The 23,445-nt window shown below is 36.9% G+C and overlaps 1 protein-coding gene across 1 annotated transcript in view; it reads right to left on the reverse strand.

The window, feature by feature from the left end:
* The window catches only part of ADAMTS3 (ADAM metallopeptidase with thrombospondin type 1 motif, 3), a 498,368-nt gene that overhangs the window by 30,099 nt on the left and 444,824 nt on the right, over positions 1–23,445 (reverse strand). Inside the window, exons 14-15 of the mRNA XM_006876862.1 lie at positions 22,573–22,706; positions 3,596–3,719 (exon numbers count right to left, since the gene is read on the reverse strand). Coding sequence (XP_006876924.1) covers positions 3,596–3,719; positions 22,573–22,706 — 258 coding nt within the window. The remainder of the gene's footprint in view (positions 1–3,595; positions 3,720–22,572; positions 22,707–23,445) is intronic.

Here is a 23,445-nt window from a genome sequence, read left to right on the forward strand (position 1 = left end):
TCTATCTATCTATCTAATCTATATATCTATTTATATATTTATATATATATATTCCTGATGAAAATCAGAAAAAGGAAAGTATCTGTTCTTTGTACTTAACTAAGAATGGATTTATCTAACTTTTTCATAATGTTTATTACTGTTTTAGCTAACTGGTGTAGAAATTTGGGCACCATGGTTGTCAGTACTTTAACCTGGGGGAAAGTGCAACACATGAAATGCACCATGTTTGCCTGACTATGCAATGGTTAGAAGTAACATGCTTGTTGCCAAGTACAGCAAAACAGCTTGATGCCATTTATGGATGCCCGTCTTTCTGCATTTTATTACAACTTACCCAGTACATTTTTAGCTTCCCTTGTTTCAGCAAGAGAAATATTGCGAGCTCCTTTGGGTAAAGTGAAAGCGCCTCTTGTCTTCCCTTAAATAGAATGTCTTTAGTTAGTGGAGGTTTCATGTTTACCAAAGTCTTGTTGTTTCATTGACTATATTATAAGTCATAGATATTTTATTAAGGTAAGATATAAAATATACTCTGTCATTTTCTTATGTTGAAACAAAAATGCAATTACAATAGCTAAACCCACGGTCATCAAGTCCATTCCTAGTGACCCTGTAGGACAGAGTAGAACTGCTCCTTAGTTTAGCCTGTAAATATTTACAGAAGTAGATAGCTTCAGTTTTTATTGGATAGGCCAGTGGGTTTGAGCTGCTGACCTTTCATTTAGCAGTCAAGTGCTTAGCATCATCATAGCTAATACCAATAAACTATTAATAGTCAATGAAAGTAAGACTAAGCATGAATTCAAAATGATGTATGTTATTGGAAGTTGAATACTTGCAGATTTCATTTTCCAGCAACTTGAATTCTTTTTGGCACCTCTTGCTTAATTGTTTTCCTGTTGGAAAAGGTTAATTAGTCTATTGAATAACTGTGATGACATTATTGCCAAGAAGTGGATGTTAGGTTAACTTTAAACAGCCTGGAGCTGTATGACTGATAGAAGCTATCTCCACTTCTTCTGATCTTTGAGTCACAGGATTAGCATAATTTTGGAGGGATCTGAAAAACAATGCCACAATCTCATATTACACATAGTACAGAAAAAATGATTGTAGCAATTAGCTTTTTCCTTATACTAATTCGATTTGGAAATAAATCAAAATAAATTGTTTCTCACTCAAAAGAAAATAATTAAGATGCAATTCCAACAAAGAAAGTATAGCAAATGATTTCAAAATCAGATGAAGAAACATACATTCACCTCTGCCAAAATCATAATATAATGCATATAATTCTAGTTTTATTTGCTTTATTAAACTATTATTATCAACCTGAATGTAAATATTTGCTTTCTAAAATATGTTTTAAAACAATTTGCAAGGTATAAGACGTAGTAGAAATGATCACATAGGCATAGCAAAGACATCAGTAACTAGGGAGTATCTAAAGACATATTGGAATAGAGTCCTTTAACTCTGCTATTGTAAATACAGTAAAGCTGATGTGTCTGCAATTGGTGTAAGTTGGACAGTTGGGGTAAAATGGCAGTAGAAAGAATTAAGAAAATTACTTGGATAAAAACTAGGTATTTTTATACTTCCTTTTTATTCTAAAAGGAAACATTATTATCTCAACAATATGCTTAAAGTAACCCAGACTTCTTTTCTTTGTTTTTCATTTATTGTTTTTCTGTCATTCTATTAGAAACTGTTCTGACAATGCTTTAGAAAACATAACAGAAGCTTCTAGAAGGAGGCACCACATCAAATTATTTTTAAATGTTGAATGCCAAAAACATTTCCCCAATAAATAATGATTCAATCACTTAATAATATTGATTGCAAATTGGAAAAATTATTTGTTAATGAATGTATGCATCCAAATCTTCATGACAATTTGAATGATTAATTATGAAAATATGGAACTTTGCATATTATATGTTGTGTGAGGATATTATTTGCTTCACCTGATGAGTATCTCCCTAAGTCTAGGTCATTTAATAGGAAACAAGAATAGAAGTTCACTCACTGTTTTGGTGTACATCAAAAAATAAAAAAACAACAACAGGGGGAATAGAAGCAAATACTCTTGAATGATGATGCATGGAGAGGATTGTAATCATTGCAATGAAATGAAACACGATGGGATGAGTGTAAAACTGATGTACTCCCATGTAAACTATCAGTTAATTCACAAAAATAATAATAAAAGTTCACTCACATAAGCAATTATTCAAGAACAAGCAAAAAGGCTTTGACTTTGAGATAATCTAACTCATAATAACCATATAGGACTGAGCGCCCCCTAGGATCGCCAAGGCTGTAAGTGTTTATGGAAACATCTCCACGCCTTTCTCCCACGGAGACACAGGTGGGTTTCAACTGCCAACTTTTTAGTAATCACCCAGGCACTTAATTAACCACTGTACCACCTGGGTTTTATAAGCAATTAAATCTCAGGTTATTTTTGGTTATAGCTCAAATTTTAATATAATTTTTAAAGCTATGTAAAACACGTATCTTCAATTTACAGATATGATAGACTTGTTCACTTTTAAAATAAAAGACACTGAATTAAATTAATCAATAACAAACGAATGACTACAAGGGACTTAGAAAGTTTCTGGGAAAATTCCATTATCTTTTAATTCCATTTTTCCATGAATATTTAAAGCCTTCTGATATGATATGGTGGTGTAGGATAAGCACTGGATCTCAAGCAATTTGAACTGTAAAGTCAGCAGTTTAAAAGCATCAGTCGTTTCTTAGAAACCCTACACAGGGTTATTATGAGTCGGAAGCGACTCGCCAGCACTTAACAACATATGCTAAGAGACCACTCATATAGAAAGTCAAGAAATTATATTCACACTATATTTCATACTACATTCTACAAGTAGCTCTGGAGGATAAGCTCTGAACTGTGAACCACAAGATTGGTGGTCTCAGTCCACCAGCTGCTCCATGACAAACATGCGGCTTTCTGTTCCCGTAAAGATTTCAGCCTTGGAAACTATACAGGGTCACTATGAGTCAAAATTGACTCTAAGGCACTTAACAACAACAACAACAACAGGGATGGGAGGGGAAGGGAAGCAAATCATTAACTAGAGGGTAGATGCATATTAACTTGGGTAATGGGGAAGGCAAAAAAAAAAATGACAAAGTTAAATAATAAAATAGGCTAACTGATGCAACATTTAAAAGATTGTATGTCTAATATTTTGTGACTTTAACTTTTGATTCTCCATTTATGTGCAAATTAAAACTCAAAATAGTATCAATTCTAATAATTATATCTAGTGCATATTAATAAAACTGTAAGTCAAATAAATATTATCTTACTACCACAATTAATTATTTTATTTGTTCTTTCAAGTAGCCATTTTTCATCATAGATGCTACTGAGTATGAATAGAGTCAGAATGATATTAATAGTTACTTAAAAAATAAAAATAAATAATTCGCTAAAAAGAAATCATATGATAATATTTTGTTATGTTTATTAAAAATTGATGCATTCTAAAAAATAGTGCTTCCCAAAAGTACAAAGTCTAAGAAATATACTAAGTGTATAGAAAACTCATCTTACCAAGCTTCCTTGGAGTTCTGGTAAATGTCCCCTTCACAGTTCGACAATGGGAATTATCTCCTCCACAGACTCCACACTTATCTTCAACCTTGTTAGAGCCAATTTCTTTGTCACAGCCCACTTTCTGGGAAAACAGTGTGAAATGTGGCTAATTTAAAAGTGCCAGGTAAAGATTGGCATCCAGAGAATGGCAGACATTTGTTTAATCATGCACCAACATTCAGCCAGTTGGCAACAGACTTTTGTTGTAAGCCTGATTTTTTATATCTACTTAAAATCTTTTAATGAACAAGTGTAAAGTCACATGATGTGTCCACCATGTAATAACAATCAACAGCTTTAAGGTGAATAAAATATTTACACCATCCTAAACTGTCATCAGTAGTGAGGTTGGCCCAGGATTGGGCAATGTTTAGTTCTGCTGTGAATAAATAAGGTCACTATGGGTCAGTACTGACTCGATGGCACCTAACAAAAATACAATAAAGTATCATACCACCATTTGCCTGTCAGTTTGTCATCTGTGGCTTGCATGCTGCTGTGATGCTAGAAGCTATACCACTGGAGTTTTAAATATCAGCAGGTTCACCTATGGTGGATAGGTTGCAGCTGAGCTTCCAGACTAAAATGAATTAGGAAAAAGTAGAGTAGACAACTTCTGAATCTGTAGCCACTGAAAACCTCATGGAAAGCAGCAAAACACTGTCAGATGCACTACCAGAAGATGAAAACATTATGAATAGCTGCAGAATACTATCAGCTATAAAGCTGGAAGATGAGATCTTCAGGGTGGAAGACATTCAAAATATTACTGGGGAAGAGCTGCCTCCTCACAGTGGAGTTGACCATGGTGATATGAATGGAATAAAACTTTAAGGATCTCCATATTCTGTTCTGACTGAGCTCAACTCAAAATGAGGTGCAAACACACATTAGAAAATAGAATGTACTAAGTATGAATCTAAGAAAACTGGAATTAGTTAAAAAAAGACAGTATTTGCCTTCTATTCATAAGGTTTTCAATAGCTAACCTTTCAGAAGTGGTCTGCCTTTCCTTCCAAGTCTGTCTTATTCTAGAAGTTCCACCCACTGAAACCTGTCCAACATGTATAACCTATTGATATTTAAAATAGTGGTAGCATAGCTTCCAGCACAATAGCACCACACAAGCCAAAACAGTAGGGAAATCTATAGGTGAGTGGCACCGAGATTTTTGTTGTTGTTAGTAGACAACAAAAAATGGTTTCAACTCATAGTGACCCTGTGCACACAAAACAAAACACTGCCCTGCCCTGTGCCAACCTCACAATTGTTGTTATGCTGGAGTCTGTTGCTGTTGCCACTATGCCAACCCAACTTGCTGGGGGTCTTCCGTTTTCACTTTGACCCTCCACTTTACCAAGCCTAATGTCCTTCTACAGTAACTGGTCCCTCCTGATAATAGTTTAGAAGTATGAGAGATAAAGTACTGCCATCATAAAAACAGATTTGTTGATTCTTCTGCAGTCCATGGTACCTTCTTGAACACTGTTAACTCAAATGTATCAATTCTCTTACAGTCTTCCTTATTCATTGCCCACCATTTACATGAGGCAATTATATGAGGCAATTGAAAATAACATAGTTTGAATCAGGTGTACCTTAGTTCTTAAAGCGGTATCTTTGTACTTGAATAATTTAAATATGTCTTTGCAGCAGATTTGCCTAATGTGCTGCATCTTTAATTTCTTGACTGTTTCTTCCATGAGTGTTGAGCACAATGAAGTCTTTGATAACTTTAATCTTTTCTTCATTTATCATGATGCTATTTCTTTGTCTAGTTGTAAGGATTTATTTTTATTGTGACTTGAGTGAAGGTTTACAGGCAAGATTATCAGTCTTACATTCAAGAAATCATACACTTTGTTTCATCTCAATAATTGCAATCCCCTCTGTAATGGTTAGGGATTTGTGTCAACTTGACTAGGCCAGGATTTCCAGAGGTTTAATAGTTGGGATGTGTTTATTTCCATGGTGATGACACCTAATACAGGCATAGTTCACTCTGTGGTGAGTGGTTATGAACAGCCAATCAGTTGAAGGGATGTTTCCTTAAGGGTGTTGCCTGCTCTCAATAAAATTGACATGTGGGATAGACTCTCGCTCTTTCACTGAGGATCTGTGATTGTAAGCTCTTTCCTTGATAATAAACTTCTCTCTCTATATATATATTTATTCTCTTTCTCTCCATGAATACATACATATATATATATATGTGTGTGTGTGTGTGTGTGTGTGTGTGTGTGTGTGTGATATATGTGTGTGTGTGTGTATTGCTACTGTTGTTGTTGGAGTCCTGATGTGGCATTATTTGTTAATGCACTGTACTGAAAAGTCGGCTTGAACAACAACGGATTGCTGTTGTTGAGTTGGTTCTGATTTATAGCAACTGTATACGGCTTCTGAGTAGCGGCTAGTGAGCTTGAACTTCCAACCTTGCAGTTCAAAACCAACCTCACAGTCCAGTGCATTAGCCCACAGCACCACAACAGGACTCCAAAACAACAAAAAAGTATATATATTATTGTTGTTGAGTGCCATCGAGTGGGTTCTGGCCCATTTGTTGTTGTTGTCAGGTGCCATCGAGTCGGAACCGACTCATAGCGACCCCATGCACAGCAGAACGAAACAATGCTCGATCCTGGGCCAACCTCACCACCGCTGCCACCCCTGAGTCCATCAATGATGCCACCTGGCCGATCCATCTCATTGGGGGTCTTCCTCTTTTTCTCTGACCCTCCACCCTACCAAACATGACACCCTTCTCCAATGATTGTTTCCTCCGGACTACATGTCCAAAGTAGGAGAGACGAAGCTTAGCCATCCTGGCCTCCAAGGAGCATTCTGGCTGCACTTCTTCCAAAACAGATCTATTGGTTCTTTTGGCAGTCCATGGCACCCTCAGTATTCTCCTCCAACACCACAACTCAAAGGCATCAATTCTTCTACAATACTCCTTATTCACTGTCCAGCTTTCGCATCCATATGAGGCTATTGAAAACACAATGGCCTGGGTCAGGCGCACCCTAGTCCTCAAGCTGACATCTCTGCTCTTCAACACTTTAAAAAGTTCCTGTGCAGCAGATTTGCCCAGTGCAATACGTCGTCTGATCTCTTGACTGCTACTTACGCGAGTGTTGATAGTTGATCCAAGAAGAATGAAGTCCTTGACAACTTCAATCTTTTCTCCATTGTTAAGAATGTTGTTTATTGGTCCAGTGGTGAGGATTTTTGTTTTCTTGACATTGAGATGTAATCCATATCGAAGGCTGTGCTCTTTAATCTTCATAAGTAAAAGTTTCAAGTCCTCTTCACTTTCAGCGATCAAGGTTGTATCATCTGCATATCGCAGGTTGTTAATGAGTCTTCCTCCAATCCTGATGCCACGTTTTTCTTCATAGAACCCAGCCTCTCGTATTATTTGCTCAGCAACCTCACTACTGTTTCCATGCCTGAGTCCATTGATGCTGCCACTTGGCCAATCCATCTCTTTGGGGTTCTTCCTCTTTTACTCTGACCCTCCACCTTACCAAGCATGATACCCTTCTCCATTGACTGGTCCCTCCTGACAACATGTCCAAAGTATGAGAGACGAAATTTGACCATCTTGGCCTCCAAGGAGCACTCTGGCTACACTTCTTCCAAAATGGATCTATTATTTCTTTTGGCAGTTCAAACTCACTAGTTGCTCCTTGGAAACCCTGCACCCTAAACAGGGTCAGTATGAGTCAAAACCAACTCACAAGTACTTAAGAAATTTTCCAAGAAGTTCTCCAGATTCTTTTAATAAAAAATGGCATTTCAAGATTACATGTGGTTGCTAGGATTTCTCATTGGTACCTGATTTTTCATTACATCTTGGTCTGTTTATTGACTTGAGTTAAGAGAATATTTTAAAAATGTCTTTGTTAACTGCTATTGAGTTGGTTCCAAATCATAGCAACCCTGTATAGGGTTTCCAAGAAATGGCTAGTGGGATTAAACCATTATCTTTGTGGTTAACAGGCCAGTACTTATCCTACAGTGCCACATCGGGACTCCATTATAACCCTTTATAGGGTCTCTATGAGTGGGAACTGACTCCTCAGCACTTAATACCAAGAATTATTTGTTAAGGAGTCCTGACTGTGCAGCAATTGAAGCACTTGGCTATTAATTGAAACAGAATTTGAACCTACCAGCTATCACACAGGTGCAAAAGGTGGCACTTAGCTTCTATCACAATTTATAACCTTGGAAACCCTATGGGACATCGCTCCTCCATCCTACAGGGTCATTCTATATCACAATTAACTTGATGCAATGGGTTTGGTGTTTGCCTTTATTGTTTGGCCACCTAGTAATTTTATTCATATAGGAGAGGAAGGATACATGTTCAATTCTTTCCATTTATATCTGTTTTTCCAGATAATGAATTGATCTTTTTATGCACAAAATGTGACTAATTTGTTATCTTATAAATATTTTAAGAATTCATGGAATTAAACATATTTGATAGGTATCAACCAATTATAATTTGATTCCATTGAAGTTAATGTCTTTCTGGCATAACACTAGTAATCTCTGATAGCTTCCTAATTTTCTGGTATGTCAAGATATGTTTCCTGCTTAAGGAAAGGAATTTCTCCAAGAAGCTCTCCTGCTTCTTTTATTGAAAAATGGCATTTGAAGATCATATGTGGTTGTTAGGATTTTTCATTGATATCTGATTTTTCATTACATCTTGGTCTCTTTATTGACTTGCATTAAAAGAGCAATTTCAAAATATACTATCACATGAATTCATAATGATACTTCCAATTCAATTAGAGTAGACTCTTCATATAATCTCTTCTACAGATCTGTATCTTCTTTCTTCCAAAATAAGAACCAAGGTTCTTAAGATCCAAAGGGTGGTAGAATAAGACTATTTTATGACTATATATGTGTATTATCTGTTTATACAAAAAACATCCTCAGAATTATAATATGAACACCATCGCCATCAAATGTTAATATTGAAAATATGCATTTACTATTCTGTGCCATATTTTTATGGTTGTACTTGACAGCACTGAGCAACAATAACAACAGCTATATCTATAAGTTTGTATCACATAGCTATCATGTAGTATAGTTTCACATTTATAAACATCACTTAGTCTAAGTTCTGCTTCAATATACTGACTACCACCAATCCTATGTGTATGGTTTTCTAATTGAATGGTTCAAAGTTTATCTTAGTAAACTACTTAGAAAATGCTTATAGGAACAATTTTTCCTTGTTTTTTTTCATATTGTTGGGGATCAAATAGAGTTCCCCCAATACTACGTAAAGTCCTGACCTCTGGTAACTATATGAATGTAATTTTAATTGGATATGGGGTCTTTGAAGATATTATTAGCTAAATTAGCATGAAGTCATACTGGAGTAGGGTGAATACTAATCTAATATAAATGATGTCCTTTCAAATGAGGAGAAGAGAAGCAGAGACTGACAGAGGAAAGTCAGCTATGTGACCATGGAGTTAAGAGAATCTGAGAGACAGAAAAGGATCTTCCTCTAGAGTCTTCAGACAAAGCATGCCCTGAAAACACCTATATTCAGACAACCTGTTTCAGAACTAAGAGATGGTAAATTTTTGTTGTTTAAAGGCAACCACTTGATGGCAATCTGTTAAGAAATTTCTGAGCTGATGGCACTTAACAACAACAACTGTAACAAAGACCAAAAGAACAAAAAAAAGTTGGGGAAGAGGGACTGGAATTAGGTAGTGAGTAGAGGCTGAAAGAATTCTGAGATACTTGAGAATAAGAGCTTAAAGTGCCTTGAACAAGCTGTTGAAAGTATTAAGGATATTAAAGACAAGAAGATTTGACATATTTGAATTGTGATGTTGGTACAGAATATTGAGTACAAGGGTAAGTAAAAACATATTGCGATGAGGGTTTCAATTCATAAATGCATGGGCTTATTCCAAACACGACTGTTTAAACATATCTCTGATCAGTGTATGGTTATAACAAGTTCTCTCAGTAATATACATGTCTAAGTCTCACCAGGGGGTCTTCATAAAAAAGATAGCTTTTTTCCCTTTTGGAATTAATTTATTAATTAAATGCAAATGTTGTCTTACATAATTAGCCATTTAGTAGGGCATTGAAAATAATTGCTACTCTCTCTTTAAAAAGGTATTACTTTCATCATAGTTACTTTGAAAGCTGGTTTGGACACATGATTAGCCCTGAAGATATTGAAATCTACTTTTTGAAAATCACTCCACAGTATTCAAAAGTAACATTACCCTCATATTTGCCTCTTCATCAAACTATTTTAAACTGGCTAGATTATATAACAAAGGCATACATTTATCATAAAGATTTTAAATTAGTACGAATAGAGTACTTTTTAAAAATGTATTATTCCAAACCTTTCTGAGATTAAGAAATGTAACAAATGATTCATTTTGTGCCATGGGAAAAAAAACACTTTGAGGTAGGGGCTAATATTAACTTTTTAACTAAATCAAGTAGACATATTCCCAATCATTGAAGCTTTAACAACAAATTTATGAGACTGCTCTCTCACATAAGACAAAAGTTCTTAGATAGATCAAGCATTTTAAGGAAGGCCAGGGAAATGTCAAAGATGAACCAGGAGTGGGAAGACCATCAGTCTTGATGAGTGAAAAAACTCTGGCTAACAACCAGACATTTGTGGAAGAAGACCATAAAATTACCATTGATGTGACAGGTACTGAAACTGGGATTTCAAATAGTTTGACGTTTTCAATTTTAAGTGAACATTTTAGCGTTCTCAGCAAGCTTTGTCTTGAGTGCCAACATTTTCAATTTTAAGTGACCATTTTGGCCTCCTCAGCAAGCTTTGTCTTGGGTGTCAATGTGCCCATCAGTCTTTGAAGTAAGATGGAAGTTTATGAAATGGATTATAACTAGAATGAGTCTTATAATTACCAATAGGATCCAGATGGAGAATTCCAACCTAAATAGTGACTTCTGAGATCTGCTGGGCCAGTTAAATTCAACATACAGTGGTTAGCTCAGAAGGTTATAAGGGTTGATTTTGGGAATTCCAAAGGTGTAATCTTGATCACAGGGATGTATTATGAAGAAATTTTAAGAAAACTTCTTTTTCAAAACTGAAAACAGCATTGGCGAGAAACAGCCAGAGAAATTGAATGGAAGAATTGTTTTTCCATGATGGCAATACACCTGCTCATTCTTCCAGGGGAGCAAGGGCTGTTCTGAGAGAATTTCATTCAGAGTCTTATCCTGTTCACCCTACATGCCTGATCTTGTCCCTTGCAAATTTGGTTTGTTCTCCAAACTCATTTTAAGACAACATACTTTGAATCCCTGGAGGATGACAAAACTGCCATTTTAACATGGCTATAACCTTCTTTGGGAGAAGGGTTACAGAAATGATAACCCTGCCTTCAGAAATATATAGACCTAAATGGAGGATATGTCAGGAAACAATAACTACACATATTGTGATATTTGATGAAGAAAGGTTTTTGTAATGTTATAGCAATATGTTTTGCCTTACCCTCCCATGGACCGGCAGTAGAACAAATGAACTTGTCCAGGAGGAAGTCCAGCAGAATGCTCTTTTGAAGTGAGGATAGTGAGACTTGGAATATGTTAAGAAGAGACACTGGAGAAAGACACCATGCTTGGTGATATCAGCAAAAAAGAGGGAGATGTCAAATGAAATGGTTTGACATAGTGCTTGCAACTAAGGGCTCAAACACAGCCAAGACTGTGAGAATGGCAGGACCAGGCAATGTATTGTGCTGTTGCACAGAAGGTCACCATTAGTTGGAGCAAAAACAATGATGCTTACTAACAGCAAAGGCACTTCTTGGGAGAGCTCATAAAGTAGTAAAGTAAACAGAGCTATAGAGAAAGTGTCTACTCCCATGAATTAAATCCACTGCTTTTGAGTTGATTCAGACTTATAGAGACACAATGGGACAGAGTAGAATTGTCCCATGGGGTTGTTGAGGTTGCAAATCTTTATGGAAGCAGATTGCCTCATCTTTCTTCCTTGGAGCATCTGGTAGCTAGGTTCAATGTAGCACTGAAGAATATGAGAGTAGGTTAAAAAAAATCATATAAAAATTACAAAAAAAACTTTATTTTTTGTGTGACTAGCAGCCCAATTTTCATGACCAGAATATTCTATAACAAGTGGATGTCAAAAAAGAAAAAAAAAAAAAAAGTGGATGTTAGACGCATGATAACTCGGGTTATGTGGAGGGCAATATACAAGGAAGGATAAAGCAATATACAAGGAAGAGGAGCGTGTGGATGAACAAGGAAGACAGGGAAGGTTGCATGGGCTATATGGGATGTATACTCAAACAGTGATGTATACTCAAACTTGGAATAACAGGGCTCTGTGATACAAGGATTGTGAGATAATCTGAATGGGTGAAAAAGGGGAAATAATATTAAGATACTTGACTGTCTTGGATATATTGGTTTCTCTTGCCTACGATTGTAAAACACACATTTAAGTGGAATAGAAAAGAATATTGGGAAATATGATTGCAGAAAGCTTGTACTGTCTTCAGCCTATAAGAGAGTGGGTTAGCTATAAGGAGTACTAGAATATGTCCAGTGAAATAGGCTTCTTGTTAAGGCTTTGTAGAGTATGAAGCCTGAAGTGGAATCCTGAAACCACATCCACAATCTTCTGAGGTTGGACATCCTCACTTTTTAAGGACATGCAAACCAACTGGAGTGGCTAAAGGAATAAAGGATACTTCCTGAAAGAAAGACCACTAGGAAAAAAATTAAAAAGAAGGAGCAGACTGTTTGAATGTTATGAGAACAAGCAAGCTGTTAGCCTGGATACCATCAAGGTAAAAAAAGTCAGCCCATCAGGGTAAACTCCCTTCCAAGACTGAAACTCAAAAGGAACACAGGAGCGGGCTAGACAGCTCATTGGTGACTGCCTTGGTCTATTTGTGAGTGGAATTGGGGGAATGGTAGCAATGAAGACATGGGCTGAGTTTGACCATGTTCTATAGACACCTGTCAATTTTGAGACGAGAGAGAAAAGGAAAGCCTGCTTGGTCTTAAGTTTAGTGAGACTTGGGAACTCCTGAGCCCATAGACACTGACCTATCCACTGGGGATTAGAGTTGAGAGTAAAGCGGCCATCTGGTCTAAAGTGGAGGGAAGCATGCAAAAATGTCCAAATTTGCAGATAGTATTCATTTCACCTAGGATGGATTTTTTTTTGTTATAACATAGGATGGCTTGCTGATCAGAACTCAATGAGAGGAAGATAAAGAAGTTTGCTACAGGAAGCAAGTGTAAATTGTTACAATTTGATGAACTGGACTTTTGCTAATGAGTGAAGTTGCTTGAAATTTTAACTGAGAAGGAAAGATTCCTCCCTCTTGATGGTCCAAGGGGCCTCTGTTCCTGGCATGAAAGATTAACTACTCCCCCCTTTTTGTTTCACATACAAACAAAAAGGCTACCCAAAATGGGGGGTGGGGCTTATAAAGGCAGGAAATGGCTAGCTTACAAGCTTTCAAGAGTGTGCTTAGTTTCAGAACAACAGGGGTAAGGTAGAATCCCCACTGAATAGTTTCCCTCTGGTGAATGGGGATGGAGGTAGGTAGAGATAGGATTCTTTGGATTTAATAGTGAGTAATTGTCAGTATGACTAATTGCGATAGTCACAACTGTAAATGTAGATGATGTGAAACAAAAAGGGGGGAGTAATTAATCTTTCATTCCATGAACAAATTACCCTTAGGATCATCAAGAAAGAAGAGTAGGAGAAAAGTATGGGATCCTAACCAGAAAAACAGTGATAGCAGAGACCTTAGTAGAGGCAATAGCCTATAGAGGACTCTAGACCCTGTGGACAGGGAGCTGGCTTACAAAATGTGCCCTTTGTTTTTTTAAATGAATATACATTTTCTCTGTGTTTTGTGTACATTAAAAAAAAAAAAAAAAAAAAAAAAGTATAGCCTGTTAGCCAGCAGTGCAAGGAGGGGATTATAAGCATTGCAATTAAACAAAGTATGAGTGGTTGAATGCAAAACTGATGATCTGCCATATAAACTATCACTCAATTGATAAAAAAAGCTTTTTTTTTTTTTTTAAGTGGATGTTAGATGTACTTCTGCTGAGGCCTTAAGATAGACTGATGAATGTGTTACTTTATTCAAAATCCTTGTTATAAAGTTGCAAAAAAACTGAATTACGATTGAATGCTTTTGTGGAAAGTACAGATTGTAAGTGATGAAGCTTTGCATATTTCTAAGAAAAATATTGAAGGTCCCACCTGATTTTTCCTTGCTTTTTATAGCAAAATGCATGAGAAAAAATAAATAAATTGAGAAGTGAACTGTGTAAAAATTAAATAAACATTGAAAATTTGGAAAATGCTCTATCAATACACTGAAGGATCAGCACTGGACTAACCACAAGGTTGGTGGTTCAATTTCACCTAGCATCTCCTTGGAAAACCTATAAAGGGTTGCTGTGAGTTGGAACTGACTTGATAGCATTTAACAACAACATCCATGCAGTAATAATTGAGAAAGCACACCCCTGAGAGAATATCAAGTGTTCGGCTTGAGAACTGACAGTCAGTTAGAACCAGAGAATTCAAATTAACATTTACAATGACAATTCTGTTCAATAGTTACAGTCCGAATCTTGGGACTTTAGGCTTTTACTCTTCATGAGTGGTTTTATAAGGAAGACTTGATCAAGGTTCAAGTTCAATGGAGCTCCCTCTTACTAGGGTCCAAGGTCAACGGTGGGCAGATTGGAAGCCTATGTCTCTGGAGAGGGTGGTATTTTGTCTTTACTTTCTCTTGTGGAATAAGTGGACATGCAGTGCTTATTTTATCTTGACCCCATATGATAAGGGCCAGTGTGGATTCAAAGAGTAGTATGTTTTATAGTCTTACTGGTGTTGGTAGTAGTGACTATGTGCCACTGAATTGGCTCCGACTCATAGCAACCCTGTAAAGGGTTTCTCAGGTGGTACGTCCTTACAAGAATACAAAGTTTCATCATTTTCCTGAGGAGATGTTGGTAGATTTGAATTGCTGAGTATGTGGTTAGCAGCCCAGTTTATAATCCACTACATTACCAGGGCTCCTTACGGCTCCTTAGCTGAATGTAGATATTTTACATCACTCATCTATCAGTTTGTCCAACAGTGGTGATTTGAGTACTGCTGTGATGCAGAAAGATATGCCAGCAGTATTTTAACAACAAGAACAGTCACCTATGGCAGACAGATTTCAGGGGAGTTTCCAGACAAAGACACAGTAGGAAGAAGGAGTTGGGGCCACTTCTGAAGGTTACCCATTGAAAACCTCATAAAAAGAAGCAGAACACTGTCAGACACAGTGCCAGAGATGAGTCCTTCATGTTGAAAGGTGCTCAAAATACAACTAGAGTAGAGCTGCCTCCTAGAAATAGAGCTGACTTTAGTGACATGAATGGAGCAAAGCTCCAGAACCTTCATTTTTTGATGTGACATAACTCAAAATATGAAGGAATAGTTACAAACTCCATTAAAGATCATAATATGGAATGCACATAGTATGAAACTAGGAATGTTAGAAATTCTCAAAAATTAAATGGAACACATAAAGATTGATAATCTTGGTGTGGCATGAAATGAACTGTATTGACCATTTTGAATATGTCAGTCTTAGGGTTTATTCTTCTGGGAATGACAACTGAAGAGGAGTGGTATCATATTCACTGTCAAAAAGAACATTTTAAGATTTATTTTGAAGAACAATGCTGTCCATGATAGGATAATATACATACACCTATAAGTAAGACCCGTTAATACCACTATTATTCAAATTTACACACCAACCACTAAAGCCAGTTATGATGAAAGTGAAGAATTCTACAAACTTCTTCAGTTGAAATTGCTCAAACATGGAATCAAGATAAGATATGTTGATAATTACTGGTGATTGCAATGTAACAGTTGGAAACAAAAAAGTATCAGTAGTTGGAAAATATAGCCTTGATGATAGAAATCATGCTGGACATGACAGAATTTTTTAACACAAACGACTTATAGTTGCCATTGGGAACAGAATTCGTTGCAATGGCTCCAGACTCATGGAAGCTTGAGATTTTGTATGAGAAAAAACCAAGGGGCGTGGGAAGTGAAACTTGATTTTTAGATGGTTAGTTTGGATTTTGTTCTGGTGCTGACAGTGTTCCACTGCTACTCATAAGGTTTTCAGTGACTAAATATTTGAAAGTAGTCTGTCTCCATCTGGAAGCTCAGCTGAAATTTGTCCACCATGGGTGATCCTACTGGTATTTAAAATACATGTGACATAGCTTCTATAAACACAGCAACACATCAGTCACTACAGTACGATACAATGACAGACAAGCACTCCTTAGAAGCCAGGATGTCCAGACTTCATGTCTCGTACTTTGGACATATTATCAGGAGGGACCAATCCCTGGAGAAGGATATCATGATTGGTAAAGTAGAGGGTTGTAGAAAAAGAAGAAGACCCCCATTGAGATGGATTGGCACAGTGGCACCAATGATGGCTCACACATAACAACAATTTTGAGGTTGGCACAGGGCAGGGCAGTGTTTCATTCTGTTGTGCACATGGTCACAATGAGTTGGTACTGACTCAATGGCACCTAACAACAACAACCACCAGAAGTTTTGGTTTCTCACCTGTAATGGCTGAATGGAATGTCAGAGATAAAATGCTTAACTTGGGGGCAGGAAATGCAGCATCTGGAGTTGCCTGGATTTATCCTGCCAGAGGCCCAAGGTCATATGCATATGAATGGGATTAGACTAAGGGTGGAGGAGAAAAGATAGAAGAGGCTATTTATGATTGAAAGAGAACAGCAGGAAGAAGAAAAAAAGTGTAATGCTTATGATTTTTTTAGTATCAAGCAAGTTGTTTGCTTTGGATGAGTCAAGGCAAGAAAGTGTGTGGCCATTCTAGAGAAAATTCCCTTTGAGGATTAAAAGTTAGAGGGAGCTTGTGCACAGTAGTATGCTTGCTGGTGACCACCTGGGTCTACTTGTTGAGTGGAAGTAGGGTAAACGCAGCTGAGTTTGGACATGTTCCACTGATACCTGCTGACCCTGAGATAAAAGAAAGAAGAGGGACAGCTGGTTGGTCTGAAGTTTAGGGAGTTATGTGAACTCCAGAGCCCACGGGCACTAATCTAGCCCCTGGTGGCTAGGATTGCCAGTTAAGGTACAGCTGGTCGGAAGCACAGGGAAGTGTGCGTGTGTGTGAACTCCCAAACCTTGCAACTAGTAACCATTGGACATAGCTTGGATGGCCAGTGTTGAGCTGACAAGATGAATATAAAGATGTTTGAGACTGTGAGCAAGTGTAAATTGCTACAATTTGATGGACTGGATTTTTGTTCATGGATAGAGTACCAGCCAGAATTGAGGATTGTTCATATTGTTTGACCTCTCATTGTATTGGTTTCATAAGGATAGGCAATTTAGACATTGACAATGAAAAATGAGGGGTCTATACGGGCATGTGGACTACTGGTGTACCACTACAGGATACGCACTGAACTGTGAACCACACTGTTGGCAGTTCACTCCACCAGCTGCTCCTTGAACACCCTATACAGGGTCATGCTGAGTTGGAACCAACTTGACGGCACTTACAACAACAACAATAAAGGCCTGAAGGGGCTGGCTTACAAGCTTTCATGGATGTACATAGTTTCAGAATGAGGGAGACAAGGGAGAATTCCCAATGAATAGTTTCCTTCTTTCCAGAGGTTCTGGTGAAGAGGGGGTGGAGGAAGATGCTGATAGGATTTTAAGAGTTCAGTAGTGAGTAACTGTTAGCAGGATTAATTGTGATTCTCAAAATTTTAATGTAGAAGATGTATAACTGAAAGGGGGAAGAGTCAATTCTTCATTTATTAAAGACAACGACTTGAAAAGCCAGGAAGTGACCTGTGGTACCTTGATTTTACTTGATATAGCTTTTCTATCTAGTCTTCTTAATTCCCACCAAGTGAATGGGTTGTTGTTGTTGTTGTTAAGTGCCATCGAGTCGGTTCCGACCCATAGCGACCCTGTACAGGGTTTCCGAGGGTGTAAATCTTTACGGGAGTAGAAAGCCTCATCTTTCTCCCGTGGAGTGGCTGGTAGTTTCGAACTGCTGACCTTAAGGTTCGCAGCCCGATTCGTAACCACTACGCTACCAGAGCTCCTTGGGACCACACAAATAAGGTACGTAGGACTCTAAGGCTGGTATTGGTTAGTTTTTAATTCCAGCTAGGCTTAAAAGGAGCCATCTTAGATGCAGAGGTAGAAGATCCCAGGACCATCAAGAAGGAAGAACATGAGAAAATGTGATGGCAGATGTGACAATAGAGGTGACAGTAGAGGCAGTGGCAGGCAAGGACAGTATAGGAGAATACCATTACACTGGTTATCAAAAAGAACATTTCAAAATCTATCTTGAAGTACAATGCTCTGTGATAGGATAATATCATATGTGTACAAAGAAGACCAGCTAATATCACTATTATTCAAATATATGCACCAACCACTAAAGCCAGGGATGATGATATTGAAGAAGTCTACCAACCACTTCAATCAAAATTGATCACACATACAATCAAGATGTATTGATGATTACTGGTGATTGGAGTACAACAGTTGAAAACAAAGAGGAGTGATAGATAAGTAGTTAGAAAATATGGCCTTGGTAATAGAAATCATGCTGGAGATCACATGATAGAATTTTGCAAGACCAATGATTTCAAATTTCAAATAGCATTTTTAAAAAGTTATATAAAACACACCCATATACACGAACCTGACCATATGGAATACACAGGAATCAAATTGACTACATCTCTGGGAAGAGACAGTGGATAAGCTCAATATCATCAGTCAAAACAAAAGGTAGGGACAAACTGTGGACAAACCATCAATTGTTCATATACAAGTTCAGAATGAAGTTGGAACAAATTAAAACATCTCTGAGTTTTAATATGACCTTGAGTACATCCTGCCTGAATTTAGAGATAATCTTAAGAACCGATTTGATACATTACACACTAATGTACAAAGACCAGAAGAACTGTGGAATAACATCAAGAACATCATAAAGGAAGAAAGCAAAAAAAGTCATTAAAAAGACAGGAAAGAGAGAGAAGACAAAATGAATTTCAGAAGAGACTCTTGAGCACAGAGAAGCCATAATGAATGGAAGCAATCAGGAGGTAAAAGAGCTAAACAGAAAAATGTGAAGGGCAGCTTGAGAAGGCAAAGTAAAGTTGTACTATGAACTGTGCACAGATCCAGTGTTAGAAAACCAAAAGGGAAGAATATACTCAGCATTTATATAGATGTAAGAGGTGAAAAAAAAATTCAAGCCTCAACTTGCAATATTGACAGATTCTATGGGTAAAATACTGAATGATGCAGAAAACTTCAAAAGAAAATGGAAAGAAAACACAGTTACTGTACCAAAAAAAGACGGTGGATGTTCATACATTTCAAGAGTGAGCATATGATCAAGAACCTATGGTTCTGAAGGAAGAAGTGCAAGCTGCACTGAAGGCATTGGTTTAAAACAAAGCTTCAGGTATTGACAAAATACAAAGTGAAATCGTTCAGCAAACTGATGTAGCTCTGGAGGCACTCACTTATTTATGTCAAGACATTTGGAAAACAGCTACCTGGCCAACTGATTGGAAGAAATCCATATTTGTGCCCATTGCATAGAGAGGTGATCCAACAGATTGTGAAAATCATCAAACAGTATCAAGAGAATTGCTTAAGACAATTCAAAATGGATGCAACAGTATATTGACAGGGAACTGCCAGAAATTCAAAAAAACTGCCAACACTGTTCAGAAGAGGATGTAGAACTAGATGTTAAAAGGATCTTGGTTGAAAGCAGAGAACCCCAGAAAGATATCTACTTGGACTTTATTGACTTTAAAGGCTTCTATGGATAACATTTAAGGAGCTCTGGTAGCGTAGTGGTTACGAATTGGGCTACTAACCTCAGGATCAGCAGATTGAAACTACCAGCTGCTCTGCAGGAGAAAGATGAGGCTTTTTACTCCTGTACAGATTTACAGCCTCGGAAACCCTGTACAGGGTCGCTATGAGTCAGAACCAACTCCACAACACATAACAACAACAAATGGATAACAATACCAAGAATGGCACCAAACCAAAGAATACCAAAGAATACTTAATTGTCCTTCTGAGAGACCATTACATAGATCAAGAGGCAGTTGTTAGAACAGAACAACAGGATATTAAATGATTTTTAATCAGGAAAGGTGTATGCCAGGACTGTATTCTTTCACACCATATTTAGTCAATCTCTGTGCTGAGCAAATAATCTAAGAAACTGAATTATATGAAGAAGAACGTGGCATTAGGAATAGGAAGACTCACTAACAAACTCTGATATGCACATGATTCAACCTTGCTTGTTGAAAGTGAAGAGGACTTAAAATACATAGTAATGAAAATAGAATATTACAGCCTTCAGCATGGATTGCATCTCAATGTAAATAATATAAAAGTCCTCTCAGGTAGACCAATAAATAACATCATGGTAAACGTAGAAAAGTTGGAAGACCTCTTCATTGTGTAAAATAGCAAAGATATCATTTGTAGGACCAAAGTGTGCTTGACTCAAGTGAAAATGGCATTTTCAATTTCCTTATATACTTATTGTTGTTGTTATATGCTGTGTAGTCGGTTCCGATTCATAGCAACCCTACACAGGGTTTCCGAGGCTGTAAATCTTTACGGGAGTAGACGGCCTCATCTTTCTCCCACAGAACTGTTGGTAGTTTCGAACTGCTGACCTTGCAGCTCGCAGCCTGATTCGTAACTACTATGCTACCAGAGACATGTAGAGGTTGGAAAATGAATAAGGCAGACTGTAGAACAATCAATGCATTTGAATTATGGTGTTGGAGAAGAATCATGTTCTGCCAGAAGAACAAATGTACCTGTTGGAAGAAGTATGGCCAGAACGCTCTTTATAAGCCAGGATGGTGAAAATTTGTCTCTCATACTTTGGATATGCTATCAGGAGGGACCAGTCCCTGGAGGAGGACATCATGCTTGGTAAAGTGGAACATCAGCAAAAAAGAGGAGGACCCTCAATGAGATAAAACGACACAATGGCAGCAGCAATGGGTTCAAATGCAACAACAATCATGAGGATGATGCAGGACCATGCAATATTTTGTTCTGTTGTACATATATATGGTCGCTGTGTGTCAGAACCTAATCTATGGCACCTAAAGCTAACACACACACTGTCATAATCATCAAACATTTACTGAACATAGATATTTAAAAGAGACTTTAAAAAGAAGCTGCTTTTCCCTGTTGTTTTCTTATTTATAAAGATGAATAATGAAACAGTGAATCATACATTTGTAATCACCTTAAACATTGGCTAGGGATGTGAGGCCAAACTTCATAGAGGTGAACCTTTTATTGGGTTTTGAAGCGACACACTATAGAGGCATTTCTGGAATGTGGAGAAATTCAAACAGAGCCACGGAAGTGGTTTGTTTGTGGGAAGTAGATTCATAGAACAATATTTACACCAGTATTGAAACCAGTGGAAGGTAAGTGCTGCATAAGAGGAGGATAGTTAACAGATTTGCATGGTACAGCCTGTGGAAAAGTTTGAATATCAGGAGGAGTTTAAATTTTCTCAGCAATTTAATAGTGAACTACTACTAAAGGTTATCTGAACTTGGGCAAATTCTTGACATAAATCAGTGTAAAATAATGATATGTATGGCATAATGCACTAGATGGGTCCTGGTGTGGTGCTGTGGGATGAAGCACTGGACCACAAAGATGGTTTAAACACTAATGTCAGTTTGAACCAAAGGTCAGTGGTTCAAACTCACCAGCCTCTCCTTGGAACCTACTCGATGAAACTTAACAACGATAACAATATAATAATATTGTGGGAGGAAAAAAGGTGGATAAGACATAGATTCTGCTCTAAGGGAAATTTCAGTTTAAGTATGTGTCTATGCACTAAAAAGTCATTAACAGAATAATTTAGTTGTACTGAAATGACAAGGAAATAGATTTTAGGACCAGTATATTCCATTAATAAAAATAATTTCATATCAAAATCAAATTAGTCACAGGAACATAAAAATAAACTATAATGCCTAAAAAGAGGTAAAAAGGGTGAAAAATTACTTTTGCTTCTATATATTTTTTTTTTGTTCTGAAGTGGAATTTAGTGTTTACACATTGAATCAATTAGAAAGTGAGAGGAAGAAAGAAGTCTCTGTTAACTTTTAGAGACAAAATAAAGTGCATTTAGCACTGAAACTTTTTTTTGTTTTGTTTTTTGTTTTTTAAAGAAAAGCCTGTTTTAATAGCATATACAGCTCACTTTTTTAGTCAATTCTGACTTATAGGACGGTGTAGAATTGCTCCTTATGGTTTACAAGCCTGTAAAACTTTACAGGAGCAGTCAGCCACATCATTGTCCCATGTACAGTTTAGTGAGTTTGAACCACTACCCAGTGCTAACCCCATGATGCCATCCAGGCTCCTTCTATCTAGTAAGGAGGATATAGATAGATCCCAGTATAATACTCAAAGCAAATGCACTCTTCTCAAATTGTTGAAGTCCCTATCTGAAAGTGCCAGAATAACATAGACATTAAAAATGACTCAAATCTTAATTCTCCAGTGATCAAAGTTTGATTTCAGTAAGCAAAATTTTTCCTAAATTTATTTTGCTATTTACGTATCCACAGACCCTCAGTATAATGATTTCACAGGTAAGAAGCAGTTATATCGTTTTTTTCTTAAATACTGAATGATAGATAATACACTGCACGATTCTGTAGAAAGGATTTGGGGAGCAATCTGAACTCACCACACACTCTCCTCGCACACATATGCTGTATGGATCTTTGTAGGAACAGCGTGTTCCATCATGCACTAGCTGTTTCATATAAGCAACATCTCCAGTCTCTTTGGATTGGCAATAAAGGTGGCATCTTTTCTTGGCTGCATAGTATGGAGGGTAAAATTAATGATTCACATAAAATGGCATGTTGAATAGCATATCCTATTTTGTTTTTTAAATATAAAGTTGTCATTGTGTTTTTTTGTTGCTTTTTTTTTTTTCTTTTCTTTTCTTGTAAACACAAGGGATACTGTACAAATAAATAAAATAAGGAATAAGAGAAAAGTCTGCATATTTGGCACACTTACTTTAACCAGAGTGATCATGTAATTTAGCATTCAAAGTGGGATATTTATAGCGTGAATGGTAGCTTTATTAATAATTTTGCAGGACCAACAGGAATAAACTGGGACTGTCCCAGGCAGACTGAGTTATAAGCCAATCTAAAATTTAACCAGTTTGGAATAAATTTTCATTCAAAATCTAATTGGTTTTAACGGCTATTAGAGGGCTGAAAAAGCTTCTCTCTGATTTGATTCACTCACATAATAGAGCTTTTGCTTCTGGTCGGGTCTCCTTAATTAAATTTATTATACATTATGCAATGTATTTCATCAAAATAGATAAAATATACTACATTTCTTTTTAATAAACTGCAACTTTGGATTTCAACATGCATGCACCTTTCCTATAAAACAGTTTTGAAACTGAAATTAGTAACATATTATGTCACATGATAACCATGAAACTGTATTCTTTTATTCAGGGGTAAGAATTAAAACATTATAATTCAGGGGTAAGAAGTAAAACTTCATAAATGAATTACAAGTGTATATATAT

This window comes from Chrysochloris asiatica, unplaced genomic scaffold (genome assembly GCF_000296735.1).
Source record: "Chrysochloris asiatica unplaced genomic scaffold, ChrAsi1.0 scaffold00420, whole genome shotgun sequence".
Lineage (NCBI taxonomy): Eukaryota > Metazoa > Chordata > Mammalia > Afrosoricida > Chrysochloridae > Chrysochloris > Chrysochloris asiatica.